The sequence below is a fragment of the Antechinus flavipes genome, chromosome 4 (genome assembly GCF_016432865.1).
Source record: "Antechinus flavipes isolate AdamAnt ecotype Samford, QLD, Australia chromosome 4, AdamAnt_v2, whole genome shotgun sequence".
NCBI lineage: Eukaryota > Metazoa > Chordata > Mammalia > Dasyuromorphia > Dasyuridae > Antechinus > Antechinus flavipes.
Window position 1 is genome coordinate 37,364,862 of NC_067401.1, and position 27,858 is coordinate 37,392,719.

The 27,858-nt window shown below is 42.8% G+C and overlaps 2 protein-coding genes across 3 annotated transcripts; one reads left to right on the forward strand and one right to left on the reverse strand.

Moving 5' to 3' along the window:
* Positions 1-265: 265 nt before the first annotated feature.
* Positions 266-27,858, forward strand: HEATR6 (HEAT repeat containing 6). 2 transcript variants are annotated; one of them, XM_051992461.1, is made up of 20 exons: positions 266-487; positions 2,529-2,636; positions 4,794-4,934; positions 5,640-5,755; positions 7,355-7,469; positions 8,960-9,061; positions 9,339-9,476; positions 10,284-10,579; positions 10,790-10,967; positions 12,442-12,648; positions 13,065-13,164; positions 14,044-14,399; positions 15,987-16,109; positions 16,697-16,783; positions 18,614-18,748; positions 19,374-19,496; positions 23,182-23,306; positions 23,542-23,638; positions 24,693-24,897; positions 25,707-27,858. In XM_051992461.1, the coding sequence occupies exons 1-20, from the start codon at positions 281-283 to the stop codon at positions 26,261-26,263; spliced, it is 3,516 nt and encodes a 1,171-aa protein (XP_051848421.1). In that variant the 5' UTR covers positions 266-280; the 3' UTR covers positions 26,264-27,858. The 2 variants fall into 2 exon arrangements, with proteins under 2 accessions (XP_051848421.1, XP_051848422.1); XM_051992462.1 differs by lacking the exons at positions 266-487; positions 2,529-2,636; positions 4,794-4,934; positions 7,355-7,469 and having other exon boundaries at positions 5,680-5,755.
* LOC127559021 (aurora kinase B-like) lies at positions 20,090-21,254 on the reverse strand. The gene has a single exon (XM_051992463.1). It carries the CDS (start codon positions 21,110-21,112, stop codon positions 20,180-20,182), a length of 933 nt encoding a protein of 310 aa, XP_051848423.1. The 5' UTR covers positions 21,113-21,254; the 3' UTR covers positions 20,090-20,179.

Consider the following 27,858-nt stretch of genomic DNA (forward strand, 5'->3'; position numbering starts at 1 on the left):
TCTTCCGTGCCTGGCACATAGTAGGCAGTTAATAAATACTAGTGGATGCGGACAGACTCCAAGGCTTCACCCGATCGCAAGAGGAGGTGAGGGAATGCAGCTTCTCTGTGGTTTCCCCAGACTCTGGGAGCCCCGGTCACCTCAGGGGCACTTCCGGGTCGCCCTCCGTGGCGTCCCGTTGTTATGGAAACGGCGCGCTCCAGGGCGACGACAGGGACACGTGCCCCCGGAAGTGCTCGCTCGTTGCCATAGAGAGGGGTGGAGGGCGGGGGGAGGGAAGATGGCGGCGGTGCAAGTGGCCGGGGCTCCGGTGTGTGGGGCTCGGGAGCCGCCGCCGGGCCCCGGGAGCGGATTCCGCCGCCTGTCTGCCCGCCTGGGCTCGCTGCGCCCCGCGGACAGCAGCTCCGCCCGCACCGAGATCCACCTGCTCTTCGACCAGCTCATCTCCGAGAACTACAGCGAGGGCGGCGGGGGAGTCACGGCGGAGGTAGAGGGGGGCGGCTGGAGAAGCGGGGCGCGGCCGGGGAGGCAACGGGGCACGGCCCGAGTCCCCATCCACCACCTCCGGGACTCTGTTCACCTTGCTTCCGTTGCGACGGTTTCCTGTCTTAGCTCTCTAGAAACCGCCCCAACGTCGATCCCAACGGTCCTGCTGGCCCCCAGGACTCAGTGCCGAGCCCATCCCAGGGGGTGTGGACCTCCGACGCGTCCACCTGGGGGAGTCTCCCCTCCTCGGGGGATCGACACACCCGGAGTCTTGGTCCCCAATTTGGTAGATGGGGAAGGGTCTACCCCCACCCCCTTCACATTCACCGTCCTGGTTTGGGATTCGAACCTAGGGTTCAACTGACTTCCAAGCCTCGCCCTCAAAGTTTCCACTAGGTTGCGATTTCTGACGTGGTCACAGCTAGAAAAGGACCTCCAGAACCCCGTAGACCACTCCCCTCGCCCATTTTACTAATGGGCAAACTGAGGCTCCCTGGCCTCTTTCCAGGACCAATTAAAATCTCGTCTTCTCAGACACCCTTCCCTCCCGCGTAATTCTTCTGTCACCTCTGTTGATTATGGGCCATTCATCCCGCTCGCACTTCTCCTGTTAGACTGGAAGCTCCTTAAGGGCAGGCACTGTTTTCCACCTGCCCTTGCATCCCCGCCCAGAGCTGGACACACAGTAGGTGCTGACTGGATTCTTGTTCACTGACTGACTGCTGGAGGCCACTGGAGGTCAAGGGGCTTGTCCAAGAAGCCGCCCTGCTGGTTTAGCCATTCTGACCTTCTACTCCCCAAGTCCAGTTTTGCTTATTTCCTTGATCTTTTCAGGAGGATGTAGGTTATCTCAGTTCTTTATTAGACAACTACTGGGTCTGGTGGGGGACGGGACAGTCATAAAGCAGTCTAGGAGTATCTATAATCCAGGCACAAGAAATCCTGTTGCTTGGGTGCAGAGCCTTACCCTTCAAATGACCCCGGGTCTATCTACCCCTAACCCTGAATGCCTCTTGACTCCGACTCTAACCTTAACTTTAAAATATGACTCCTGACTCTAATCCTAACCCTAAGATAGAAGGGCTTTGAGCACTAGAGTCTGTTTACAATATATCCAGAGGGAAGTGGGGTTTGGAGTCTGAAATCGGAATCATAGAATGTTAACTTTTCTTTGGGCCTCAGTTCTCTGGACCAAGTCCATGAATCCACAGGGAATCTGTGAACTTGAATGGAGAAAAAAAATACATCCTTATTAAACTATAACTGGTGTTCCTTATATCCCCAGGATATTATTTTATGCAGTTAAAAACATTCACCAGACTGTTTAAGGGGTCCATGACACAAAGTTCAGAACTAGGTTAAAATCTCGACAAACTCCTAGTTTGTATGTGTGTATGTGTATACATATATACACATTGGATACATGTATACTACAAGCTCTACTCAAATGTGTGTGTGTGTATACTTGTGTATGGATTTATACTTGAGTACCATATAGTATATACATGCATGTGCACATATAACATTTCTATACATGCGTATACTACATATCTATATATACGCGTATATATATATTTATTTATTTGTACATATGGTATGTATATCGGTGTATACAGATCTATAAATGGATACAGCATGCATGTATAACATGTGACAACATGTCAAGCACACACATATATACTATATGCATGCCCATGTGGATTCATGTCATGTATATATATTTGTTAACCTGTATTATATAGCATATATTTACATATACACACATTTATTAATGCATGTATTCACATTAATTAATAGGAGGTCTAAATCCACCTGTCCTTCCACAGCCTTGGTCTTAGGTAATTTTTGTCCTGCTGTATTTTGTGATATTATTTTTTTCTTCCATATATTATTAATATGTCTCCATTGCCTTTTTTTTTCACTCTTTTTCCCATTTTGGAAAGCTCATTTCATCTCTGATGTACTTTGTTTTAGCGGTTTGAATTGCGCAAAATGGTATTATTTGCTATTGTGTTTATTTTTGTTTTCATTCTTTTTTGTAGGATGTCAGTGCTTTACTGGTCCAGGCCTGTCGATTAGTCCATCTTAATCAGGAGCATCTAGTCAGCAAGGTTTCTCAGCTTATTCACCATCTACTTAACAGATTACAGGTGAGAGCACCCCCAGTTTGGATTTGGGGAAGAAATACCTCTTTGATCGAGACCAAGATCAAAGACTCATCTGTGATTTTTTGGATGTGGCAGCCTCTTACTAACTCAATCCACCCAATTCTCTCACTTAGGAGGCATATTTTAAGGGGCTTGGTGAAGCTAGGTAACATATGACTTGTCCATGGGGACCTTACAATTAAATATCAAAAGCAATATCTGAACCTGGTTCTCTGACTGCAAAAGCCTCCCTTGGCTTGCCGCATCAGATTTCTTCTCTGACCCAGAAAAGCCCACAGAATTATCTGAAATGTGGAGATTTTTTTCCTTCATCCCTTGTCCCTAGTTAGTTGTATCATGCTTGGCTGCTGTTGGGTTGTTTAGTTTTTGTTGGGGGAAGCATTGTGGCTAATTTGGATCTAGGAGACACTGTGGAATGGGAGATGGAGTATCTGATTCTGTCAGAAGATCTGAATTCAAAACTGCTTTCTCAGATACTAGGAGGCATAGAACCGTAGGCAAGCTACTTCACCCTGTGTAATTCACTTTCCTCAGCTGTAGAATAAGGAGTATTGATGACTTTTCCAATCCCTTCCAGTTCTAACTCTATGATCTATATAGAATATAGGACTTCTTGGGACACTTGTGTTTTTCCTACATGGTTAAAAAGATTTATTTTATTCCGCCTATCTTTTTCTAGCCCATTTATATCATGACTTTGCTCTTTTCTCCAATATTTTTCACAAATTGCTAAATACATTTTAATGCAAAGTGCAGTAAGGCTGTTATCAAGTGAGATGATTCTTAAAGATGTTCTAAAATGAATTGTTCTCAACATCTATCCCCTTATGTGGATGTGAACATATAAGGCTGTTGCCCAAAAGAAATTAGATTGCAGTCAGAAGGAGGATTTTCCTAGATTGAGGACTAGAATTATAATTTGATTAGCAGAAGGAGCTCCTGGATGTGGAAAATCCCTCTCCCAATGTGCTTGTCCCTTCCTGGCTCCGGCCTAGGAGGCAGCTCTCTGTACTCATTTCCCCGTGAGTAAGATGGGAGTGAGAGGGCCAACCTCACAGGCTTGTTGTGATGATCAGAAGAGTCAGCACATGTGAAGGCTCACCAGCCTGAAAGATCTAGAGGTGCTAGCTGCAGGCTCGGGGTGCCGAGAGGTGAGTGACTTGGCCAGAGTCGTTTGGCTGGTATATCACAGGTATATCACCTAGGTCTTGCCCACTTCGAGGCGGGTCCTCTTCACTACACCCACTCTGATTTTAATACTGATGGTAAACTACAGCAGGCAGTGTTTGCAGTGTCCCAGAGTCTAAGACCCTCTTCTATTTGGGGTTTGATTTCACTACTGATGGGGCATCATATCCATAGCCCCGATCAATTGAAAAGGATCCTGATGTCCTATGGCACATCTAATCCATGCATTTGCTCCTAGCTTATACTTTTTCTCACATTCAGTCAAGATCATTTCAATGAATTCATGGTCTGGTCTAAAAATATTTTTAATTAAACAGATAAAGTAAACACCTGCTTTGTCCAAGGCATTGTGCTAGATGCTACAAATGCAAAGAGGAGAAAATAATCTTTGCTTTCAAGGATCCCAGAGTCAAATGGGGGTAGACCTGGTGAGAACTGTAAGCAGTGCTGTCCTGCCAGATACAAAATGATCCTACAAGATACAAAATGATACAATAAGATACAGAATAGAAAAAGTGAGGAGGCTGTTGGGCTCATCCAGGGACTTGTAGGTGGCAAGAATAGGAAGGAAGGGATGGTGCAAGTGATGCTTTGAAGACAGGATCTAGTTATTTCAACTGTGTATAGGTATTAGTTCTCATAGAATTGTTAACCCGTAGAGAGTAGGAACTGTATGTTAAATTTCTTTGGTGTGGTCTCTAGGCCTGATATACTAGTCACACAGTAAAGACTTGCTCACGGCTTGATTGAGTACCTACTATGGCCTGGGCACTTGAACTGAGAACATTCATTGGAATATGTGTACATAATATAAGAAATAGACACACACACACACACACACACACACACACACACACACAGATGTATGTGGGTGAGTGTAGTTAACGTATATTTAGAATGGAAATAGTTTTCAAAGTTGGATGTACCTGTCTTCTTTCTCCCTGGGGGTAGGTGATTGTTGATGAACAGAATCTGGATTTCCTTTTGGCATACACAATCTCTGCTTTTCAACAATGTAGTTCCTGGACACACATGGAAATTCTTCAGGCCTTGTCTGCTCTGGTTTACTACAATGGCCCCAAATGTCAGAAGGTAATTTGTATTTCCTTTCTTCTTTATACTGCCAGGAAGGAAGGAGGAGATTCTTCCCACAGTTCCTCTCCATGATTCTTAACCGTTGTATAGAAATCATATAGAGGAGAACTGGTTCTTAGCAGTTTGTAGTATTACTGCCCAAAGGCTCTCATTCTTCCCCCAAGTTGCCTGTATCATTAATGAGTTAAGAGTTGTAAGCAATAGTAAATTATCTTTGACAGTCAAACATTTGAAAGCAAGGAAACAAAAGTATAGAAACTTTTTTATGAGGCTCTTTTGGCCTCATAAAGTTGCCCAATGTTGTAAGGATCTTGGTCAGGGTATGAGTACCTCTCTGTTGCATCTGCTGGGCCTAGTCTAGTCCGTGGCCCAATGGGCATAATATGGAGCTTCCCTGCTGACCTGCGGCCCTCCCTCAGATGTAGTTGTGATGAGAGAACTTCTCTCCTCTATTCCTGATGGTCTAAGCACTTTGTATTTCTAGTGGGCCTGAATGCCACATTGATGTGTCTTAGCTTTGTTGTGTGTAAGACACATGTAGCGGAAGCCCTGCAGTGCCTAATTGCCTTTTTGCATGTTCCACACCTCCCACCCCACTTACTTCTCACCCAAGGAAAAGAAAAAGAAGGAACTTTGTCTGAGTCAAGAGATCCTTTCCTCTCAGCTCTCTTAGGTTACCTCTGACTGTTGTATTTGTTCTAGTACCTGCCAGACTTGCTCGGGGAGACTGGAATCTTGATGAAGTTGAGTGATCCCAGCCAGTCGGACCCTGATCTCAGAAGAGCTGCAGTGCACTGTATGGCAAACATATGTCTCAGGTATGGGGGTCAAATAGGAGATGGGGCCCGGGGCCATTTGTGGGGAGTAGAGCCTATCTGAAGTTAAGGTAGTTTCTGGTTTAGCATCTGTGAAGTATCCTAAAAGTGTGTGTGTCACAGGAGACTGGTTTTCCTATTTTTCTATTTTGCTTATAAGACTACCATACGAGGAAATTTTTTTTGAAATTGCCATGCCACAGAAAATTAGTCACCCAATCCAAATTCCCTCTAGGAAGTGCCCAATTAGTAAAGAAATATTAAAAACCACAGTCTTTTCTATTTGCCTGACTTAAAGTGGAATGATTTGTAAGTCTGAAAAGGTTCCGTTGTTAGGCATTTGAAAATCCTTTGTCAATCTTTAGCATTTATTATGGCTACTTTTTTCCTTTTTAAAAATTGTTGCTTAAAAAAAAGTGCTTAAAGTTCAGTGATTTGATCAGCTCATTCTGGATCAACACAAAGGAAAGAGGTGTCACTTGCAGAGACTCAAGTTGTCCTGTCCATGTCTCAGGCATGAGAAGAAGAGTCTCGGGCTTGTGGCCACAGTCACAAGTAGAAGGAACTCTAGACCCTGGAGGCCTGAGTCCCCATCCTGGCTAACCTTGAGATCACAGCCCGATCACTTGGCTTCCTTATCCTTTGGTCTCATCACCAGACTGATGGGGTTGGCCCAGATAAGTGTTTTCAGCCTTTTGGAGGCCATGGATCTCGGGAGAATCTGTGATTCTCTTCACTGAAGAATGCTTTTAAAAATGAAAGAAAATGGCTAAATTTTAGTGAGAGATTAACAAAAATAGAGATATAATATTTTTCCTACTTGGGTGCTTGGCCCTTGAAATCTGCCCATAGATGCACTCCTCCCTCCAATTAAGAACCCACAAATTACGTGAACTCTCAGGTCCCTCCAGTATAAAAATTCTAAATTTCTGTACTTCTGTAATACAAATAATTATACAATGTGGTCCTTGCCTTTCCTGAGTCTTGGGCCCTATATTGTGACTAGGAATGATGAAACATAAACCGTGAAAAGTGAGAAGGTTGATTAATAGTTCAATATAGCAGCCAGATGGGTGTGTGGGATTGCCCATCTAGTGAACTGCATAGTGATTCAGAGCAGTTGTGACTGGGCACTGTTCCCTGGAGTACAGGATGGATAAGGGAACCTCAGGAGAGCCTGGGGTAGTTCGGAGGAAACTTCTCAGATTTGGTGAAAGAGGCCTTTGAGGAGACTGGAGGTCAGGGCTTGACCCTGGGCCTCTACCAATGGAAAGTAGGGAGATGCGTGTCATTCCCCTGAGCCCTTTTGCTCTTCTTCTTTCCCTTTACAGCTTAAAACTCTCTTACTAGTGGTTCACTTGTTGGGACTGCGAAACCTTTGTCCCTCCTGTTGATCTCTAAGATCTCCTCTGGGCACCGGCCCTGCAGTGTGCACGCTGCTCTCCCATCCCCAGATGCCCAGCGGAGAGCTTTGTGAACTCCCTTGTAACACGTCCACCTCCTCCTCGTCCGTGGGTTGGAGATGGGCCATGCTTAGTGGTGATTTCTAAGCTCAACTCAAAGCGTCTGGAGTTTGAATTGCCTCCTTTGCTTGTGTTTTAGTGTCCCAGGACAGCCATACTTGGATGAGCCTTACCGAAATGTCTGCTTTCAAACTTTCTTAACTATTTTACAGTCTTCCAAAGTTTCTGGTATGGACGATATCACATTTTGCATGGTAGGTAGGAACCTAGTGTTCTACAATACCTCACTTATAATGTAAGTTACTGTTGTACATGAAACACATAGTTGCAGAATGTAGGAAGTAAACAAAGTAATCCACTTGGCTTGTTTAAGGTGTCGTTATGAGCGGATGTATAATTTTAGCTTGAAAAAATATAGGAAAACTTAGGCTGCTCAGTATTGCCTGGAACTATTCTTCGGGATGAAAGTTTCCTGAATAACAGAAATTAATGTTTAGGTGCTGGAATTGTGCCGCTGTCTACTTTGGTGTCAATATTTGCTCTGTAAACACACATACACACACACACCACACACACACACACACACACACACACACATATTCGCATAACATACACACTTATAATTCATGCACACACACACATAATCTCTCTCTCTTTCTCTTTCTCTCTCTCTCTGTTCTTGTGAACATGGCCACAGGGGACCTTGTGCCTTTGCCTTTGATGACCCCAGCAAAGCCTGTGTGCCGAGCTTCTCCCCCCTGCTTTCTGTCTGCTTTTCATTTCTGTCACCCCCATACCCAGAGCAGTTGCTGCCACAAAGACACCCTCTTTTCTAGCTCTTTTGAACTCTCTTCAGGGTTTACAAAGAAGGTTGCCCATGCACAGATAGCACTGATCATTCCTGGGGCTCTTTTCCTTCTGCTTAGGGAATTTAATTCGGGAAGCATTTACTAACTACCTTATTGTTTGTCCTTCATTCTTGAAGAAGACTATGACATCAGGGAGGTGACGCCATGGCACACAAGTGAATTGGATTGAAATGAGGGAGGCTATGCCAGGTCACTTGCCTCACTTTCTCCTCCAGAGCCATCTGAGTCCAGTGGCCAGATAGAGATCAGGATGACTGGAGATGGCCCCAAATGCAGTGGGAGATCTCGGCCTTTTTAAGCTCAGGTCTTCCACAAGTCTCAGTTTGACTGGGCCACAATCTTTCAGTGATTGAGGCTACGTAACAATTAAGGCAAAGAATGGCCTCTTTGACCTAGAACAAAAAAACACAAAATCTACCTGCCTAGTCTGCCTGGAACCTTGAGAGTTTCCAAAGTGTTTGCATGTACGTTCTCTCATTTGATTCTCAGAACAACCTGAATGAGGGAAGAAGGACAAGTAGCATCATTCCCATTTAGAGATTAGGAGACTGAGAGTTAGAGCAATATGGTACACTACCCAAGAACGTGTGGAGTGAATAGTACCCACAGGCTTAGCAGCCAGACCTCTGCATTCTTAGGGCAGCCCTTCTTAGACTATAATACTCTTCTCACCGTTTTTTGTCATTTCCAGGTCTGGGGCTGTCCGTGGCTGCTTTGTCATTGTTTGCTGCTCTTGTGTTGCTGGCAGAGATGTCTTTTTACAAACTCTGTTTTGGGATTTGGTGCAGTTGGGAATGCTTGAGGGTTCTGGAAGCCTAGTGTCCAGATGGCTTAAGGTTTGGCTGTCCCTGTAATTTAGTCTCCTTTTCCCCCAGTTGTTACAAAATGCACTGAAAGGTCTCCAGTCCCTTCTGAATGGGGGGAAGATGAAGCTTACACAGACCGAGCAGCTTGGGTCTCTTCTGGCCGTATTAAAGGTAAGCAAGTGTCAGTTCCTTTTTTTAATGGCTGCAATCTTTCCTATCTTAACTTTAAGTGGTGTTAGGAGCCTTTTGCCCATTGATGGTTAAATATGTCTTTTTAAAAAATCTCAGATTTGTATTTAGTAGCCGAAACATATTGGAGTTGAAGAAAGGGGAAAGTGGCAAATTTGCTTCCCATCTTTGTTTTATTAACAATGAAAATGTTTGCATTGTTCATCTATTTAGATTTTAATTTTGTGATTTTTCTTTTTTCGATCTTTTTAATATTTAGAAATATATGTTTCATGGGCTTCCTGGATTGAACATAGAGATGCCTGCAGTTTTATATCCGGCTCCTCTTCCTCAGTATGATGGGCGATCACCTCTCAAACAGGAGCCGATGGAAATAAATCCCTCAAAACCAATAGCGGTATAATTGCAGTTTTATCGCATTAGCGTTTAGATTTATTTTGTAAAATATATTGTACATAAACACTTTCTCTCGCTTTTATCATTCTTAACTGAGAAAACCCTTCATGAAAGCAGATTTTTACTCTTTGTGGGCTTTTTATATAATCATTTTAAAAAGGTTTAGGTGGATCACTTAGAGTATGGGCACTTCTCAGGGGTGCTGTGCATGTTATGGCTTTTGTGGCACCAGGATATCCTTCTTCCCAAGTTGGGCATCGTGATCCTGAGTGTTTCCTTGTCTCTTGCCTCTACAGTACTACCACATTCCCTCTCGCCTTCTCTCCAGTGACCCTCTTCTTTTCTGTCCAATCCTGTCACAATTGGAACATGAGCATGTTCCCCGGCCTGTGATAGCTGGCTGTTTAAATAGCAATCTTTCCTGCCCAGACCTTCCACTTTGCACCTTGTTTAGGCAGTTATTTTATTACTCCCCAGTTACTTATAGTGAGTGTCAGGACAGTTGGGAGCATGGGTTTGGTTTTTTGGGGGGAGTGGGAAGTGGGGGAAGACAGTGTTGCCCAAAAGTTGGTTTCTGAGACATAATAAGAGCTTCTAGAGAAAGGAGATGTAGGATGTAGGAGGCAGGGATGAATGAAGCGTGGTCTGCAGAGATGTGGTAGAACATGAAGGAGCCTTGGGCTGGGGGATGCTGGGGTCGCGATTAGGAAGGAGCTCTTCAGGTGCTCCCCAGGTCTGCAGTGTAGAGGACGGGGGCGAAGTTGGGTGTAGATAAGAAGTGTCAGACTTTTCATTTGTTCTCTGTCAGAGTAAAAGGAAGAAGGCAAAAGGCAAACAAAAGAAAGGCCATCAAGGAGAAGAATTGAAAGAAGCAAATGGAGAGATCGGAGCCGGTGCCGCCAGTGCCCTGGGCAAGCTGACCCTCCATGAAGGGAGTACCGTGGGCTCTGCCTACCTGAGTGCCCCAAGTGGGGGTTCTGAAGGGAGCAGCCCTGCAGCCCGAGACCGAGCCTCCTCCTATCTCAGTTCTTCCCCATGGAAGAGAATCAGCAGTAGTGAATCGGACTATTCGGATGCTGAGGGTGGCCTGCAGAGTAAGATGAGGTCTGAAAGTTGGTTCTGAAATGACTGTTCTTGGGCTACTTTATGAATTAGTTAAGCTTTTTGTAGTTGAGATAAAACCACCATGTGAATTTTGGGGTTCATTTAAAAAGCAGAGTTCTTGAACCTACTTCATTTGGTCTTAGTAGAAGGGTCCAGTTTGAGTGAGGGCTCTTGTGTTTCATTGAAACCTCTCGTCTGTTTTCGTTCAAGATCTTACCAAGCCAAAGTCCGCCAGGGAGCTTTAGCTTGTTTCCTTTCCACAATAAAATCGATAGAGAAGAAAGTTCTTTATGGCTACTGGTCTGCTTTTGTCCCTGATACCCCTGGCATAGGAAGTCCGCAGTCTGTGTCTCTGATGACGATTTCATTAAAAGATCCTTCTCCAAAGGTAAGAGAACTTAGTTATTAACCTTTTAAATTTTTTATTAAATTTCATTCTTTCTTTCTGGCCCAATTGACTTAATCTGAATACAGAGCTCTCATTGATTTTAATGGGAGTGCTGACTTAAAAATTGTTCTTTTGGCTTCAAAAGGAAACAGGACAAGGGTTCAGGTAGATGGCGAAGTAGTCTGTATCTTGGTCTCTGGGAATTCAGACCCAGGCTTCTTGCCAGGAGAGGGGCAGTCCAAGTCTGAGCCTGTACCCTTGTAATCATGTATCCTTTCTGAATGAGGCTAAATACTCGTCAGCATTTGTAATGCTGTAGGGTTTGCAGAGAACTTTAAAAACGCAACCTTATTGGGTGTTCACCACAACCCTGTAACATTTTAATCATCTCATTTTTGAGGGGAGGAAATGGAGGCAGAGTGAAGTGACTTGCCAATGGTCACACAGCTTGGAAGGGTCTGAAGTGGGGTCTGAGCCCCCGTTTTCCTAACTCTCCTCCTTGTACCCGCCATCTTGCTGAAACAGCGCCATGCACACTTCCCCTGACAGAGGCTATGTGGGCTGATGCTAGCTATGATGAAGGGAAGGCATAGTGAGTGATGCTTTAATGCTGCTCTCTGTTTACCATCTGGAAAGCAGCTCATAGACACAGGAAGGAAACAACTTGTTTTACAGTGGAGATGTTTACTAACTGGCAAAGAAGTCTTGGCATGGGTCAAGCTCTGGGTGAGACAGCCTTGCCCTTGAGAAACATTGATCCTAATTATCACCTTGTAAGCAATTTACATTCCCATTAATTAGGCTCATTTGAGTTCTTTTTTAATACAATGATATATTCAGAGTAGAGGCAATGTGATACAGTAGATAAAGTAACTTAGGTTCAGATTCTACCTTTTGACATTTAGCAGCTGGACAGCCTCCACTTAGCACTTAACCAGATTTTGTGGCAACTAGTGGGATTATCTGGTAAGATATAGAGTGGTTGTAACATGACAAAATCATGGCACCCTTGTGTCTTCACATGCATCATTAGTATAAGAGAGCAGCAGCCTCCTTGTAAAACCATCCTATCCTTGAGTTAGTTCTTTGCTTCTAAAAGGAAATTCTGAGATAATTCATCAAAAGTCCTGGAATAGAATAGAAAGCAAAATAGACTGGGAAGTGGGGGATTGTATCCTTTTAATTGTACCCATATGTGACAGTCCCTCTGTAAATGATTTCAGATTTTGAAGTGAAGTGTAAAAGTCATATTTCTTACAAAGCAAAGTAACAAATACTTGGAGTTGTAATATATCATTTTGCTTGGAACAGGTAAGCCGCATGGATAATAGAAAACTAGCATAGAAACAAATCTTAAATAAAAGTATCCCTATTCGTGATAGAAAAGGTGTCCCTATGTAGTCCTAATCCAAAAGTTTGAAAAATAAAAATGACTTATTTCATTATCAACAAATGAATTAACTTGAAATTTCAGACTCGTGCCTGTGCCCTGCAAGTGTTATCAGCCATCTTGGATGGCTCAAAGCAGTTTCTTTCCGTTGCTGAAGACACAAGTGACCACAGAAGGGCTTTCACGCCCTTCTCGGTGACCATTGCTTCCAGCATTCGCGAATTACATCGATGTCTTTTGTTAGCTTTGGTGGCTGAATCATCCTCCCAAACCCTTACTCAGATAATTAAGGTAAAGGAAACTATGAGCCTGGAAAATTTTTGCCATGTCAAAATAATTTGACTAAAAGAAATTTTAAAATGTTGCAAGAAAAATTCATAAACTGCAAATTAACTGAGTGGTGATTTTTAGTAAAATGGTGTTATTTACAAATGTGAATGTATCTTATAATTTAATTTTTGGAAAAATTTCCTTCTAGGGATTTAAATTGTATCAAACAGATCTAAAGATTGTCCAAATGAAGGACTGATTTAAAATATATTCTTTCCAATGTAAAGAATTAGGGTCCTTGGGTTTTTTTTTTTTGCAGTTTTTATGTAAATGAATTTTTAAAAGTGTTAACTGCTTTGTGTATCTGTTTATGATGCCTTAATTAAAACCATTAGCTTGCATATGAGGTGCCATTTTCTCATATCTGTGCTTTACAGTGCCTAGCAAACTTAGTATCAAATGCGCCTTATAATCGTCTGAAACCCAACCTGCTGACTAAAGTCTGGAACCAGATAAAGCCCTACATCCGCCATAAAGGTTGGTGATCTATTCAGCTCAAGCATGCTTTGTGAACAATGTGATTAGATAATAGGTTATTAATAACATGGTCCATGGTCCCAAAGCCATTTACCCTTTATTGGCTCATCCCAGTAAAATGAACTCAAAGCAAAGAGATGGGACCACTTATTCAAAGAGTGTCCTCTAAGGGATGATGCGGTTACAGAGTTCATTCTTCCCAACCTTCAGCCCATGTGAGGAATCTCTTTCAGCCTTTGGGGAGAAGTAATGTCACTTTGGACCTCCTGTCTTGACTTTGCAATGTCTTTGGGCCTGGAATGGAAAGAAATAGAATAGGGAACTATGTAGATTCCCCAGCTGCTTCAAGGCATTCTGTATATCTTTGATACTGGCAAACAATTCATGTTTCTACCCCCAAACTACCCATAAGTAATTAATGGGATGATAATATAGTTTCTAGGCTTGTCTGGAATGTAGTTATTCACATCTCTTAGGTTCTAGCTCAGGGTAGGAGGAGGATAATGGGATTCTCAAAGACAGACTGAGAGACAAAGAATAACTTGGTTAGGGATATATTCCACACTGTAGTTAAGAACAAAACTTCATTATTCTGAGCTCCATTTTTCTACTTTAATAAAATTGTAACATTTGAGTCTTTCATATCTCTTGTATAGTCTACTTTGAAACCATAAATACTCTTTGGAAGTGAAGTTTTAGCATCAGAGCTCAGTTGGAATGAATTAAGTTTTGTTCTCATTTGTAAACATTGAATAGAAAGGGTTGAAATGGAAGGTCCTTTCCAGCTTTAAGTTTCTGTTCTCCTGGTATGCTTCCTCTATCTCAGTTTTTATAATGACTGTTGGCATGGCACCCACCTCTCACTGTTTCCTTTTACAGATGTCAATGTCCGGGTCTCAAGTCTGACCCTCTTAGGGGCCATAGTATCGGCTCAGGCTCCTTTGCCTGAAGTGCAGTTGCTTTTACAGCAGCCTTGTTCTTCTGGGCTTAGTAGTAATAGTTCGGCCATGTCGTGGCTCAGCTCTTCTGACTGGCGCCGAGATGCTTCCTATGCAGAAACTCTAGAGGAATCCACAGATATGTTGGCAGCTTCTAGTGGCGAGCCCTGCTGGCTCATCCGCCTCTGCATCTCCATTGTTGTACTGCCCAGAGAAGATCCCTGTTCTGATAGCGATACTAGCTGTACAGCTGGGAACATATATGAACCATCTCCTGTTCGACTGGAATCCTTACAGGTGAGAGAGTCTAATACTTGTGTTTACCCAGAGAACCATTCGTTTCAAGGTGTCAGTCAGACTTGTTCCAACTGTTGTGATTCACAGGCTCACAGAGCGTCAGGGTCTGGAGGTACCTCCCTCTTGAGCCATCTAATGCAGGCAGCCTGTGCCCACTGAGAGAGACCCACCAGGAAGGAGAGCCCACTGTCTGCTAAGGCATATTGTTCCTCTCTTGTTAGGAAGTTAATAGTTTTTCCTGATATCAACCTAACTAAATTTGCCTCTTTATGACTTCTGCCCATTTCTTTCTGATGATACCCTGTGGGGCCAAACAGTATTAGTTTAATCCCTTCTTAATAGTCTTTTGGATACCTGAAGATGTTATCATGTTCTACCCGGGTCTTCTCTTCACCAAGCTAAACATGCCTAGCATCTTCAGTTCCTCCTCATTTGTCATGGACTCGGGGCTCTTCAGCTTCCTGGGTGCCTTGCTCTGAATACTTAACCAGTAGCCTTTGTAAACCATGGGCCCAGTGCTGATGAACATCACATTTGACCAACCTTTGGAGAGTGGTATCCCACCTCCCTATTCTCATTATCTTAATTCAGTTCCAGATTTATGTCCTACTGCTGATTCACTGAGCAAGCAGGCTCCTAAAACCCTCATGTCCTTCTCAGAATGACTGCTATGTGTATGTGCCATCTTTGTATCAAATGCAAGACTTTACATTTATCCCATGGAATTTCATCTTACTAAGTTCAGCCCAGTGTTTTAGGTTATCAGGATCTTTTTGGATCCTGGATTTCCGGGGTCCCTTCCAGCTTGGTGTCTTCTGCATTTTTGATGAGTATGGCAACTCTGTCTTTATTCAAGCCACTGATGCACTTGTTAAAACTGCTCCCAAGCCAAGCACAGATCCCTAGGGTGCTGTCCTAGAAAGACTTCTATTACCATTACATGGAACCATTGGTTGTGATCTAGCCATAGTGCTGAATCCATCTGATTGTATTATCACTCAATCCCTACTTCCTATATGTTCTTCACAAGAATATTATGAAATATTATCCCAAGTACTGCTGAAATTTAGGTAAAGTATATAGCCATCGTATTTCCCTCATCTACTAGTTTAGTACTAGTTTTCAATCAAAAGGAAATGAGAGGATCCAACGAGGGTAATACTTACAGCACATGGTCTAGCACATGATAGGTGATTGATATTCCCTTCCCTTCCCCCTAGTTTGACATGACCTCTTCTTGAGGAAGCCGTGTAGTCTCTTTGTAATCACCACTTCCCTCTTCAGATGTTTATTAGCCATCTCTGATGATCAAAGGTGACTTCTAAAATCTCCCCAGACACTTAAGTAAAACTCAGTGGCCCAAAGTGTACAGATTTTTCTCTCTATTGAAAATCAAGGTAATATTTGCCCTTCTCTTCTGCCATTGTCCAAGTTCTTTGCAAGTTCTGTTTATACCATCACATCAGACCCCAATGATGTGATTCATTAAACATTCTAGAGAGCCAGCCTAAAATGTTACTCCCTGCAGTGAATTCAGATTATGATGATTGGCTACCCCATTGCTGTATGTGTGTTTTTTCCCTATAGGTGCTGGCCCTTCTGGTGAAAGGTTATTTTATAATGGCTCAGGGCTATTTGATGGAGCTTGGGGAGGTGGCCTGCAGGTGCATGGAGGAAACAGACCCATCCATTCAGCTTCATGGTGCAAAAGTAATATTTGCTTTTTTGTTTGTTTATTTTGTTTATTCCATATCCTACATATCCATCAATTCAATCATTTCTTAAGGTAATTGTAACTGAGAACATATTTTTGTGTGACATTGTTTGAGGCAGGGAAATTAATACATGGTGGTGCTCTGCAGTAGTGGGGTCAGACTTAGAGTGAAATATGGGGGTTACTAGACTTTGTGGATCACATACAAATGAACATTCTTTATGTTTTCTTGCATTTTTCTTTATTTTGTGAAATATTTTCCAATAACATTTTAATCTGATTTGGGCTACCATTGGAGTGTAGTTAGCAGATCCTGTATACGATACCTCTGCTCTATGGTGTAATGTGTCTATTCAGAGAACACTGATTTCATTGATGGAAGTTGATTGCTTGTGGCGATGGGTTAGATTTTTTTGAGTACCTCAGCATTCTGTGTTGAAACTTGTACTCCTTAGAAGAATGAAATTAGTATAGAATTAGTTTTTGTTGGGTTTGGTGTGACCTTGACCTTGAAGAAAGCCCAAGTATATGTTGATCATAGTTCTGATGGTCTCTTTTGATAATTTTTTTTTTTTTTTGGCAGCTTTTAGAAGAGCTAGGAACAGGTTTAATCCAGCAATATAAAGCAGACTCAACTGTTGCCCCGAGTCAAAGAGTCCCGGTCAGTTTGGTAAGTGAATGGCTATTCATCTGGCCATTAACCATTTTTTTAAATTTCAGTCAGAACTTGACCTCCAATTGTTTTTGTCTTATAGCACTCAGCTAAGTGCTGGGCACCGATTCATGAATACTTGTGGTTAGATTAATTCGTTAATTGGACTATGTTGTGTCTACAAATGCTATGAAACATGAACTGTTACCCAATATGCCATGAGGGGACTGGGATATGCTCTTCATGGCAGAATGTGTCAGTGTTTAAGGATTAGAATTTTCAAGAGTAGTCTGTCAATCAGCATTTATGAAGCCCCTGCTGCTCAGAATTAGCCACTAATAACGAAATTAAAATATTCCCTACCCTCAAGGATCTTATATTTTCTTTAGAAAGGAAGAAAAAAAATTTTGTTAATTGGAATTAGAAGAGTCCATTAAGTGGTCTCCAAAGTGAAGGCTTGGGCTTTCTGAGGGGCTTTGGCCTGACTCTAGAGCATGTTTCATTAAAGACTGGGAGGAAAAGTGGGTGGGGGGAAGATTGGTTGCATCCCACCCATGAGACAATCATGGGTCTTATCTCCAACACAGCCATATTATCCTTACTCCCCAACGCTCAGCTCTGTCCCTTACCTGTGCTGTTCAATTTTTGAACTTTCCCACTCTAAATTAGGCATCTAATCTAGGATCTAACCTCTGTATGTTTAATCTGGGCTACCACAGCAGCAGCTGCCAGGCGTCATTTGGAAAATTCTGCCTCCATCCGCTCATGTCTGTATCAAATATTCCTTTGGGTCAGACTTTGCACTCAGAGGCAGTAACTGGAAAATCAGAGCTCTATTTTCTCTCCCCTGCTTTCCATTTTGGGTGGAACAGAACAAAGAATTACAGGGAATGGACAGGCTTGGAAGGATCATGCATTTCAGAGCTTATTATTTCACTGCCACTGCCCCCATCCTTCTCCCAAACTTCTCTAGCACCATTGAGAGCACTTCCCTCCTCCTATCACTGGGGTTCACAGTGCTGTCTCACTTTGTGTAGCCCACCATATGCAGTCAGTTGCTGGATCTCATCAGTTCTGACTCCACAACTCTGGTGTCTTCCTCTTCTCTCCAATCAGAATCATTGTCCTGATGCTGATTTTATCAAACCTCAACATAACATTGGGTTCCTTGCCTCATGCCTCTCCTCAGGCCAGTGCACAACCATGCTCAGAGGTCAGAGTGGTCTCTGCTCACTTATCTTGAGTGGCCTCCTATAGCTTCCTGAGCCTAGGATTATTTTATATGATTTTTACAATGTATAAACTTATTAGTATAAAAAGTGTATCGCTTGTAAATTGGCTAAAGCATATACATTTGGCTAGGGTAGGTTGAAGGGCTTAAAATCAAGAAAGTTTAGAGACCACCATATAAGAGTAAGTGATTAAAGAGTCCTATAGAGGGTTTGTTAGCTTTGTATTTGCAGAAGTCACTTTTGCTGGTTTCTCTCTCTATAGAAGGAGTGGGTTAACGATGCAGTTCACAAAAATGTTAAGAGCTGTATAATGTGTGTCAGAGGAATGTAAAGGAACATTTCTAGCCTTAAAAGAAAAAGAGCTTGGCCTTGTGGCCTCTGCTGGCACTTCATATATAGGATGGGATGAAGAAATGATTGTGGAATCAAGTCTCAAATATATCAGTGTTCAGTTTGGGAAGGACAGATGACAAAGAGTGGGTTCTGTAACCTTTACAAGATTATTTATATGTAATTAATTTAGCTAGAAAAGGGACGATCACACCCCTTAGATTCAGGGTTGCTAAACTGAGTAGGGTGTTTTCTGGGTTTCGTCTTGATCAGTTTTCTCTTGTAGGTGGTGATGTTTTGGGCTATGATGCTGAATGGTCCTTTGCCCAGAGCGCTTCAGAACTCGCAGCATCCAACTCTCCAGGCCAGCTCCTGCGATGCCCTCTCTTCCATCTTACCAGAGGCTTTCAGTAGTCTGCCGGTAAATGTTCTGTTAAGCATCACCTTTTACTGTCAGCTGTAATTGGACTGTGAACAGCCTTTATAAGCCAGTTTGATGTAATCTCTGGGAAAAGAGGGCAGGCTCATATTTCTGAGTACTAAAAAAAGAACAGAAAAATAGAAGACTAGGTCTTTATTATATTAGTGGTTGAGGTTGAAGGCCAGCCTTGCGTGCCCCTTAGTCTTTGAGTCATCTGCTTCTCTTTCTTGTGCTCTCTAAGCTCATTGTTAGGAAATGACAGGAAGGAAGTAAAACTGGAGCCTGATCCTGCATCAGGGTCTTTCTTGGTACCAAAGTTCAGCTTTGATGAGCTCTCTATGTGCATTTTTTACCATGATTCCTTGAGGCAAGACCATGTGTTAGATTCCCAGAGCCATCTTTTCCTCCTCTCTAAAATGAGAGCTTTGGGCCCAGAAGCTCCTCAGAGCTCCTTTGCAGCCCCAAGTCCTTGGATATGGTGACCTATCTGGGCCCTGCTCCTCCACTGCCTGGCATGGGGTACTTGTGCCTAGTAGCTCACTGACACACATCTGGAGTGGGGGGAGAGGAGAGATAAATGGAGCTTCTCTGCTAACTTGGACCTTTTTGTTGTTAATAATAACAGAACGATAGACAGATCTTGTGCATCACCCTGCTGCTGGGACTGAATCACAGCAAGAACCCTCTGGTGAAAGCAGCTGCTGCCCGTGCTCTGGGTGTCTATGTGCTCTTCTCCTGTCTGAGGCAGGTAAGGACATGCCAGGCACTGATGCTCTGTGGAGACCTTCAAAGAGAGCCTGTGCCAGCAGTGCCAGCATCGTCGGAGAAGGATAGACCCTTTCTGACCCTTCTCCCACCCCCAGTTATCTCCCTGGGGATGATCCTCTGCCTAATGACATGGAAGGCGTATGTGAGCAAAGATACAGGCCACATTATGCACTGTTGAGGAAGGCTCGAGTGCTCCCAGCCTTTTTAATTTCAAGGCCAGTTGTGGTTTGCCTATTTAATATGTGTGTATTTTGGGAGAATAGACCTGTTATTTTATTAATATAGAGAGGACCTGGTGAGAAATAACCTTTGTCCAACTGTAGACTGGCACCATGTCTGTAGCTTAGTTTTGCCTGGGGGTACTGAGTGGTCAAATAAATGTCAAGGTCATATATAGACTTTTAGAAGTTTTTCACATTTATTGTTGTAAATATAGATACACTCTTATGTAGAGATCCCTTTTTCTAATTAACATGTATATATATTTATATGTGTATAATTTACTTAGACTTTTTTTTTTTAAATTTAAGCCTTTATTAAATAGTCTTGAGTTTAGAAAAAATAATGATAAAAGAGAAAGAATCCAGGGGTTTACCTCTCTCACTTCATCTTCCTTCAACATACGAAATACACAAAAATCTATATATACACATAAGACAGGATTCAGTGGGCAGGATGGGGGGAACAAGGAGGAAGCACTCTCCGGGAATGGGCCTGTACCCAGGGGTGTTCCAAGACCTGAGTGAGGGGAAGTCGTTCTAAGGGATTATGCCTCAGCAGTTTAGAGATCAGGTCCTGGGCTCCAGAAGAAACAGATGAAGGGAATTTCAGGTCCACCTTGGTGATCTGTCTATAGGTCTCACTGTGAGAGGAACTTTCAAAGGGAGGATTTCCCACTAATAGCTCATAGCACAATACTCCAATGCACCAAAGATCCACCTTTTCATCATGTGTACGTCCTTCAATCATCTCAGGGGGAAGATAGTCTAAGGTCCCACACATTGTCTTCCTCCTAAGGGAGGGGGCATGGACAGACCAGCCGAAGTCAGCAATCTTGAGCTCTCCACGAAGTCCCATGAGTAGATTCTCAGGCTTAATGTCTCTGTGAATCACTTTCTTCCTATGGCAATAGATCAAGGCATCTGCCAGCTCCTCCATGATCGTGGCTGTGTGTTGCTGGTCAAATGCATGGCTCTTCTGCAGCTCCTTGTATAATTCGCCCCGAGGCGCATATTCCAGAATCAGATAAACCCTTCGCCGGTCATGGAAATAATTGTAGAGGCGAAGTATGTTGGGATGCCTAAGATGAGATCGGATCTCAATCTCTCTTCGAAGCTGGTGTTCAACACCTTCCTTCTCCATCTGAGACTTGAAGAGAACCTTCAGTGCCACAATGAACTGACTGTTCTTTTCCCGAGCCAGGTACACATTTCCAAACTTGCCCTTACCCAGTGGCCGCCCAATTTCAAAGTCATCAATTTTGAAATGACGCACCTGGAGATTCAATTTCACATTGCTGCCATCCACCCCTATCCTGCCAGGCACAGCTGCTAGCTGATTGCTTGAAGACTCTAGAACAGTTCTAGAACGATTCATGAGGAGGGTTGAAGATGGAGTGGCTAGCTCTTTCCGGAATATCCTTAGGGGCAGGGGATTCAGGCTGGATTGAGGCTAGAGTTCAGGTCTCCACTGCTCTTCAGAGTAGCCACCACCGCAGCGTAAGAAGACGAAGCTGTGTCCGGTGCCGAAGGAAGCCTTAGACTTTTTAGTTAACCATTGATAACTATAGGATGACAGATTCTGTATATTACATGGCTGCTTGTACTGAATTTTAAAATTCTTTGTGTGTGTGTGTGTGTATGTTCATACCCTTACTCCCCCAAATTCTTGTATATCAGAAGTATGGGCAATATAATAAATATATATAATATATATAATATAATAAAAGAATTTACTCTCATAAGGGAAATGGGTTAGATGTTAGTGCCTAAGAGAAATCTTAGAAGGAAGATTTGATTCCAGGATAATGTTGGTAGGGATGATGGGGCTTAATCAGGTAAAACTTCTTGGAGGAAATGTGGGTCTGACCTAGGGCTTTATGGAAAGGGGAGGGAGGGGAGAGTGTTGTTTTTCACAGGATAAAAGGAAAATAGGGCCTGAGTTGACTTAAGAAGGTCTAGTTATTGGATATAGATTGGGACCTAAAGGAGATGGGAGGTCACAGGGCAAACAGAGGAGGAGCTGAGGGAGGACAGAGTAGCAGTCTTCAAATATTTCCAACTCAGATTCATGGAGAGAACTTCCTGATCACATTACTATTAAATAAACATTCAGAATTTTTGAACAAAAGTGCTTTCAAGCAAGAGCATAAAAATGCACAGCACACAAGGGCTAAGCCCCCTTCCCAGGCTCTCATCTTCCTTGTCACAGTGTCCTGTTCATGTTGGAGATATTTTATAATACCTGATTATTACCATGCAAAGGTTCATCTTTTGTCATTTAGTTCCCTCATGACTACATAAGATATACCTATCACCTCTTCCCCAATACTCCCACAATCTTTCCTCAGTCCTGTTTCCACAATAGACTTTATCTTTGCCTTGTCCTGATGTACATCTGTGGAAGACATGAGGCAATAGGGTCTCTCACTTCTCTTGCTCATGTAAGCTGTTCTTACCAACCAGCCATCTCCATCGCTCCTTGGTAGATGACCAGCATGCATCTTTAGCACAAAGACCGTGATTAAATAAATTATTCAAACTGTGGGGCCCTCATCTCTTCATGAAATCAGGCACATAGAGTAACTGACAAGGAAATAATATTGAAAGCAGCTGCTTTACATAATACTTTATCACAGCAAATGAGTTCAAAAGTTAAATAAGAGACAAAATTGACAAATCCTATTCATGTTATTTGTACTACTACCATAATTTAAGTTCATCGTTTTCTAGTCTAGAGGCTTAAAATCTTGTTTTGTGTCATGAACCCCTTTGGCAGCAATCTGCTGAAGCTTATGATTCCTTTCTAAGAATAATATGGTCACACATAAAAAACAAAATACGTAAAACTAAGGAACCAATTAGATTGAAATACAACCATCACAATATTAAGAAAACTAGTTAAGAATCCATGTTCTTTCCTTGTCATTTCGAGATAATTTTAAAATGTTATTTACTCTTAACTAAATTTAATGTCATGGGAAAGCCAAGGGGAAAATGAGGAAAGATTTATTCAGAAGGAAAATAGTCTAGCGATCCCTGGAAATATGCCTCTCTGTATTATGCGCTGCGCCTGTACATAAATTTTTTAAAAGCCCTTAGTATAGAGACTACAAATTGTTATTAGGAATAAGCTAACCTCACCTCCAGCCAGCTACCCTCTATTATTCCCTTGGGGGGTGGGAAGGGTCCACGGCCTTTGAAGCTAACAGATTTGATGGGAGGGCAGGATACACAGTAAATAATGGGAGGGAAATTTTCTCAGAATTGGACTTGGGATTTTTATTGTGACTAGTTCAACTTAATGTATGAATAAATTCCCAATTACAGACTTTTCAATAAATGTTTGCATTCATGTTTGTGATTTGTCACCAAATATAAAGACTTTGAAACTTCATCAATGTTCCTTGGGACTCCTGAAGTAACTTCATTGACTTTCTCTTGTAGGATGTCATGTTTGTGGCCGACACAGCAAATGCGATCCTGATGTCTCTGCATGACAAGTCTCCAAATGTCCGTGCCAAAGCAGCCTGGTCCTTGGGCAACCTGACAGACACTTTGATTGTCAACATGTAAGTAGTTCTTGGTTCCAAACTCTGAAGTCTGAGGCTGTGGAGCTACAATCACAGTATCTGGATGCAAATTTTTTCACTTGGCTTCATGTGATTTGCATAATTATAAATTATGCTGTGCTCCCTATATTGCTTTTATAATCTTATTAGTGAATGAGAGTGTAATGCTATAGCTGTAATGCTTTTAAACTGGGTTTCATCTTTTGGACACTTTTATTTGCTTTGGTTTGAACAGGGAAATGTTGGGCCAGAGTTTCCAGGAAGAATTTTCCGGTCTCTTGCTATTGAAAATGTTGAGATCAGCAACTGAAGCCTCTAAGGATAAAGACAAGGTAGTACGATCTTTCCTTGGAATATTTGACTAAGTTGTCTCTAATTAGAGGCTTGAGCATTTTTCAATGCCATTCAGAGCTCTGATCACACCTTATCTCATTCTTTTCTTGAAACTAAGCAAGTTGGTTTTATGGAAAGAATCCAGAACAAGTAGGGTCCTGGAGACCTGGGATAATCGGGTGCCTGTAGGGCATCCCTCATTAGATTCAAGTCCCAAGTCTGCCATTAGTTTGCTGGAGAACCAGGAGCAAACAATTTTCCTTCTCTGAGCCCCAGTTTTCTTGTGACTTCTAAGTTCCCTCTCCGCTTCTAAGATTTCATAATTCTTTGAAATTGGACAGGTGAACTTTTTATTGTTATTATTTTCCCCAATTACAACATAGGATTTTTTCGACTACATGTGTATATTCATTTTTTACTTATTTCCATATGAATTATGTTGAGAGAGAAAAATCAGAACAAAAGGAAAAAAACAGAAGGAAAAAAAAAAGTGAACATAGAGCATGTGCTGTTTTACATTCAGTCTCCATAATTCTCTCTCTGGATGCAGATGGCATTTTTCCATCTTAAAGTTTATTGGAATTGCCTTGGGTCACTGAACCACTGAGAAGAACCAAGTCTATCATAGTTAATCAGTGCACAATCTTACTGTTGCTATGTATAATGTCTTCCTGGTTCTGCTTGCTTCACTCAGCATCAGTTCATGTAAATCTTTCCAGGTCTTTCTAAAATGATCCTGCTCATCATTTTTTATAGCATAACTATTATTTTCATATACCATAACTTATGCAATCATTCCTCAGTTGATGGGCATCCACTCATTTTCCAGTTTGATGAAGTTCAAGCACAGTCTTGTTTTGGGGATCGGTACGCTGATTGGAATCTCATATTCACCATACAGAATTCTAGAACCTTACAGTACCCGAATTTCTCCTACTATCATTGTTATCCTGTTCACAAGATTATGGAATCTAGGAAATTATTTAAAACTACAAAGCATTTAAGATTGTCTATGGGGAAGAATTTTTCTAATCCTTTTTTTTTCCCAACCAGGTAAAAAGTAACGCTGTTCGGGCACTTGGAAATTTGCTTCACTTCCTGCAGCCGTATCATATAGTAAAGCCGAGATTTACAGAAACCATCGAGGAATCTATTCAGGCCCTTATCTCAACTGTTTTGAGTGAAGCTACCATGAAAGTCCGATGGAATGCGTGTTATGCTCTAGGAAATGTATTTAAAAATTCTGCTTTGCCTTTGGGTGAGTAAAAACTTGTTTTTGTTTTTGCTTTTTTTTTTTTTTATTCTGCAAAATTCTGAAATATTGCAACTAGGCTTTTGGTATAAAAGTGAGATTCTGTTTGGAAAGAAGAATTGCATCTCTCTGGATTATAGTTTGTAATAGTTGCCATTTTTCCTCCTTGTCATTCTCTCCTGTCCTCCCTTCTCCCCCCATTTGACCTCAGACACTAGATTGTATTCCTCTCTCCTCCCCCCCCCCCCCACCCAACACACACACACACACACACATTCGACATTAAGGGTCAGATTATAAGAGAGTCCAATGTTTCAGCTTATGGCCTTCTTGAATCTATCAGCATTTTCCCTGTGAATTAGTGTAGAGCAAACTCTTCAGATTGTGGGCTTCTGGTCAGCTAAGAGCTGGGCAGGTCAGGTCAGAGGAAATTTATCAAGTGGCAGTGTAACGCCATATTGTAGAGTCATAGATAGAATTGATGGGGGTCTCCAAGAGATACTGGACTCGGCCCGTTTTTTTACAGAGGAGAAAACATGCCCCAGAGTCACAAAGCAGTGAGTGACAGAGCTGGTGGAATAAACATGAAGCTCCCTGCTTTTGAGTCTGGTACTTTTTGGAGGATTATAGAAGATATATTGTTTTTAAGCTACTGAAGATCCAAAGAGCACATGTAGGTTTCTCTTCAGCGCAGGAGCTGATTCTGCTCACTCTGTAATAGAAAACCTCTCAGCAGTGTGGCCTGTTTGTCCATAGCCATGTATTTGATCCCCAATCCTTTCCCAAACTCTCTTTCTTTTCCCAACTATTTCCAGGGACGGCTCCTTGGACGGCACAAGCCTACAGCGCTCTCACATCGGTTGTGAAATCCTGCAAGAATTTCAAAGTGCGAATCAAGTCTGCGACTGCTCTTTCCATTCCGGACAAGAGGGAGCAGTATGGGTCTGTGGAACAGTATGCTCAGATCTGGAGCGCGCTGGTGACCGCCTTGCAGAAGAGCGAGGACACTACGGACTTTCTGGAATTCAAATACTGTGCCAGCCTCAGAACCCAGATCTGCCAGGCATTGATTCACTTGTTAAACCTAGCGAGCAGTGCAGATCTGTCATGTATTCAGGAAACCGTGGAGCAAAGTGGTGATATGGTCAGGCTTTACATCTTACAGTATTTAAAGTCAGGAGTGGAGGGAGATGACACAGGCTCAGCCCCCAGCCCCCAGGAACGAGACAAAATGCTCTCCGAGGCCCTGGAGCATGTAAGAGGGATCCAGGAACCCTCCGGAGAGGCCGCTAAGAAGGCCATCACTGCTTACTTGGAAGGCATCCTGACCACATACGCCAGTGCAGCTGAATCATGTGGCTCTTTGCTCTAGACCAAATACCGATAGACCAAGGAAGAGGCAGGAAGCGTGCCGAGAGGGAATTTAGAAGCAAAGAAAGGGGCCTCCTCTGGCAGTGTGCTCAGTGGGATCTGGGGCGGAAGCTAGAACGTAAAACTCAGGCCTCCGTGGGGAGCATGGTAGTAACCTTTCAGCCATCCCCCTCGCACAGTGCTCTGGCAGTAGGATACACACCAAGCAGTCACCATCTGACACGTGTGTCTGCCGGCCAGGCCGGGCCAGCCCCCTCTAACCAGGAGCCAGCTGGAGGGAAAGGGACAAAAAGTAGAAAACGTGTCCTGAGCAGGACCGGCTGTGGCCGGGGCTGAAAGAGCCACCAAGGGGCCTGTTGGGCTGTGCCCTACCCTTCCCTGGGAGCCACCCTATGGCCCTCTGGGGCTTAAGGCTGTTGCTATGACTCCTGGCCAAGCTAATCGGTTACTTTATGACTGTTTTCAAGTGAGGCTCCTTTTACAAATAGCCTGCCGCTCCCTCCACCGCCTTTTAATTAGTTCCTATTCAAATCCCAAATTTCACAAGCCATAGAAATAGTTTCTTGCCAGTCATTATACAATATGTAAACTACTTCCTCTGCCAGCAGCACTGTGCCCGCTAATGTTTTTCCTAGAGTTTGATTATATCTTTGCTTTGATGACATGTATACTAGTACTTTGCACTTTTGAAAGAAACCCAAATAGAAAATTAAATAAACATATTCTTTTAAATTACGTTCCAAACATAATTTATCCTCTGTCAGACCGAGCTGAGGACCTTGTAGTACCTAACATGGCACTAGACAGTTTACACCTGGTAACTCGGTTGTCCCAATGACTGCTTTATTCATGTGCCTTCTCTACATCGATTAGGGCCTTTCAAACAAAGTCTCTCATTGAACCTCTGAGCTCTGAGAAGAGCAGGGATGATTTAGGGGCTTCCTCAATGAACTACAAAGCCTTGGATTATTAGAGAATTACAAAGGAGAAGGGCGGCTTACACACCTGGCTCCCTGGCTTGCTGTTTGTTTAGGATAAATGTCACAGCTTCCTACCATTGTCCAGGCTCAGAGTCACAGAGTGCTCCAGCAGGCCTCTGACTGCTGATCTGGCGAACCTCGATGCTGCAGTAGATGAAGTGGCCGGTCCCTTGGCCTTTCGATGTTGGCCGCCAGGTTTGATACAGACCCGTTATGCTTTCCATAGCTTGGGTTGGCATTTCTCAGAGGCTTTGTCAGTTCACCGCACACACACATTCAGGATGGGGGGTTGGCATTTTTGACTTTTTGACTTTGTCCTCACTTGTTTGACAGCAGTGATTTAAGCATCGACAGGGGCACAGAGGTCTGTGCAGCAAATAATCTTCCCCTACTTTTTATCTGGTATATAATATACAAGGAGTATAATAACAGCAATAACACTCACTTGTTGAAAGCTAAAATGCTGGACCTGAGGTAGTCCCTGAACCTTACTTCATTGTCTTGTTAATCCTCTGTCCATTTGAGTGACATTAAATGGGGGTTTTAGTAAGAAATGTGTGGCAATATTTGTTTTAACTGTTTTTTACATCACTATTAAAACACTTCTCTAAAGGCA

Coding starts and splice junctions, on each gene's coding strand:
- HEATR6 (XM_051992461.1), top strand. CDS start 281: ATGGCGGCGGTGCAAGTGGCCGGGGCTCCGGTGTGTGGGGCTCGGGAG. Junction 9,062..9,338: donor CTCTTCTGGCCGTATTAAAG/GTAAGCAAGTGT, acceptor TTTAATATTTAG/AAATATATGTTTCATGGGCT. Junction 10,968..12,441: donor TAAAAGATCCTTCTCCAAAG/GTAAGAGAACTT, acceptor TTGAAATTTCAG/ACTCGTGCCTGTGCCCTGCA.
- LOC127559021 (XM_051992463.1), bottom strand. CDS start 21,112: ATGAATCGTTCTAGAACTGTTCTAGAGTCTTCAAGCAATCAGCTAGCA.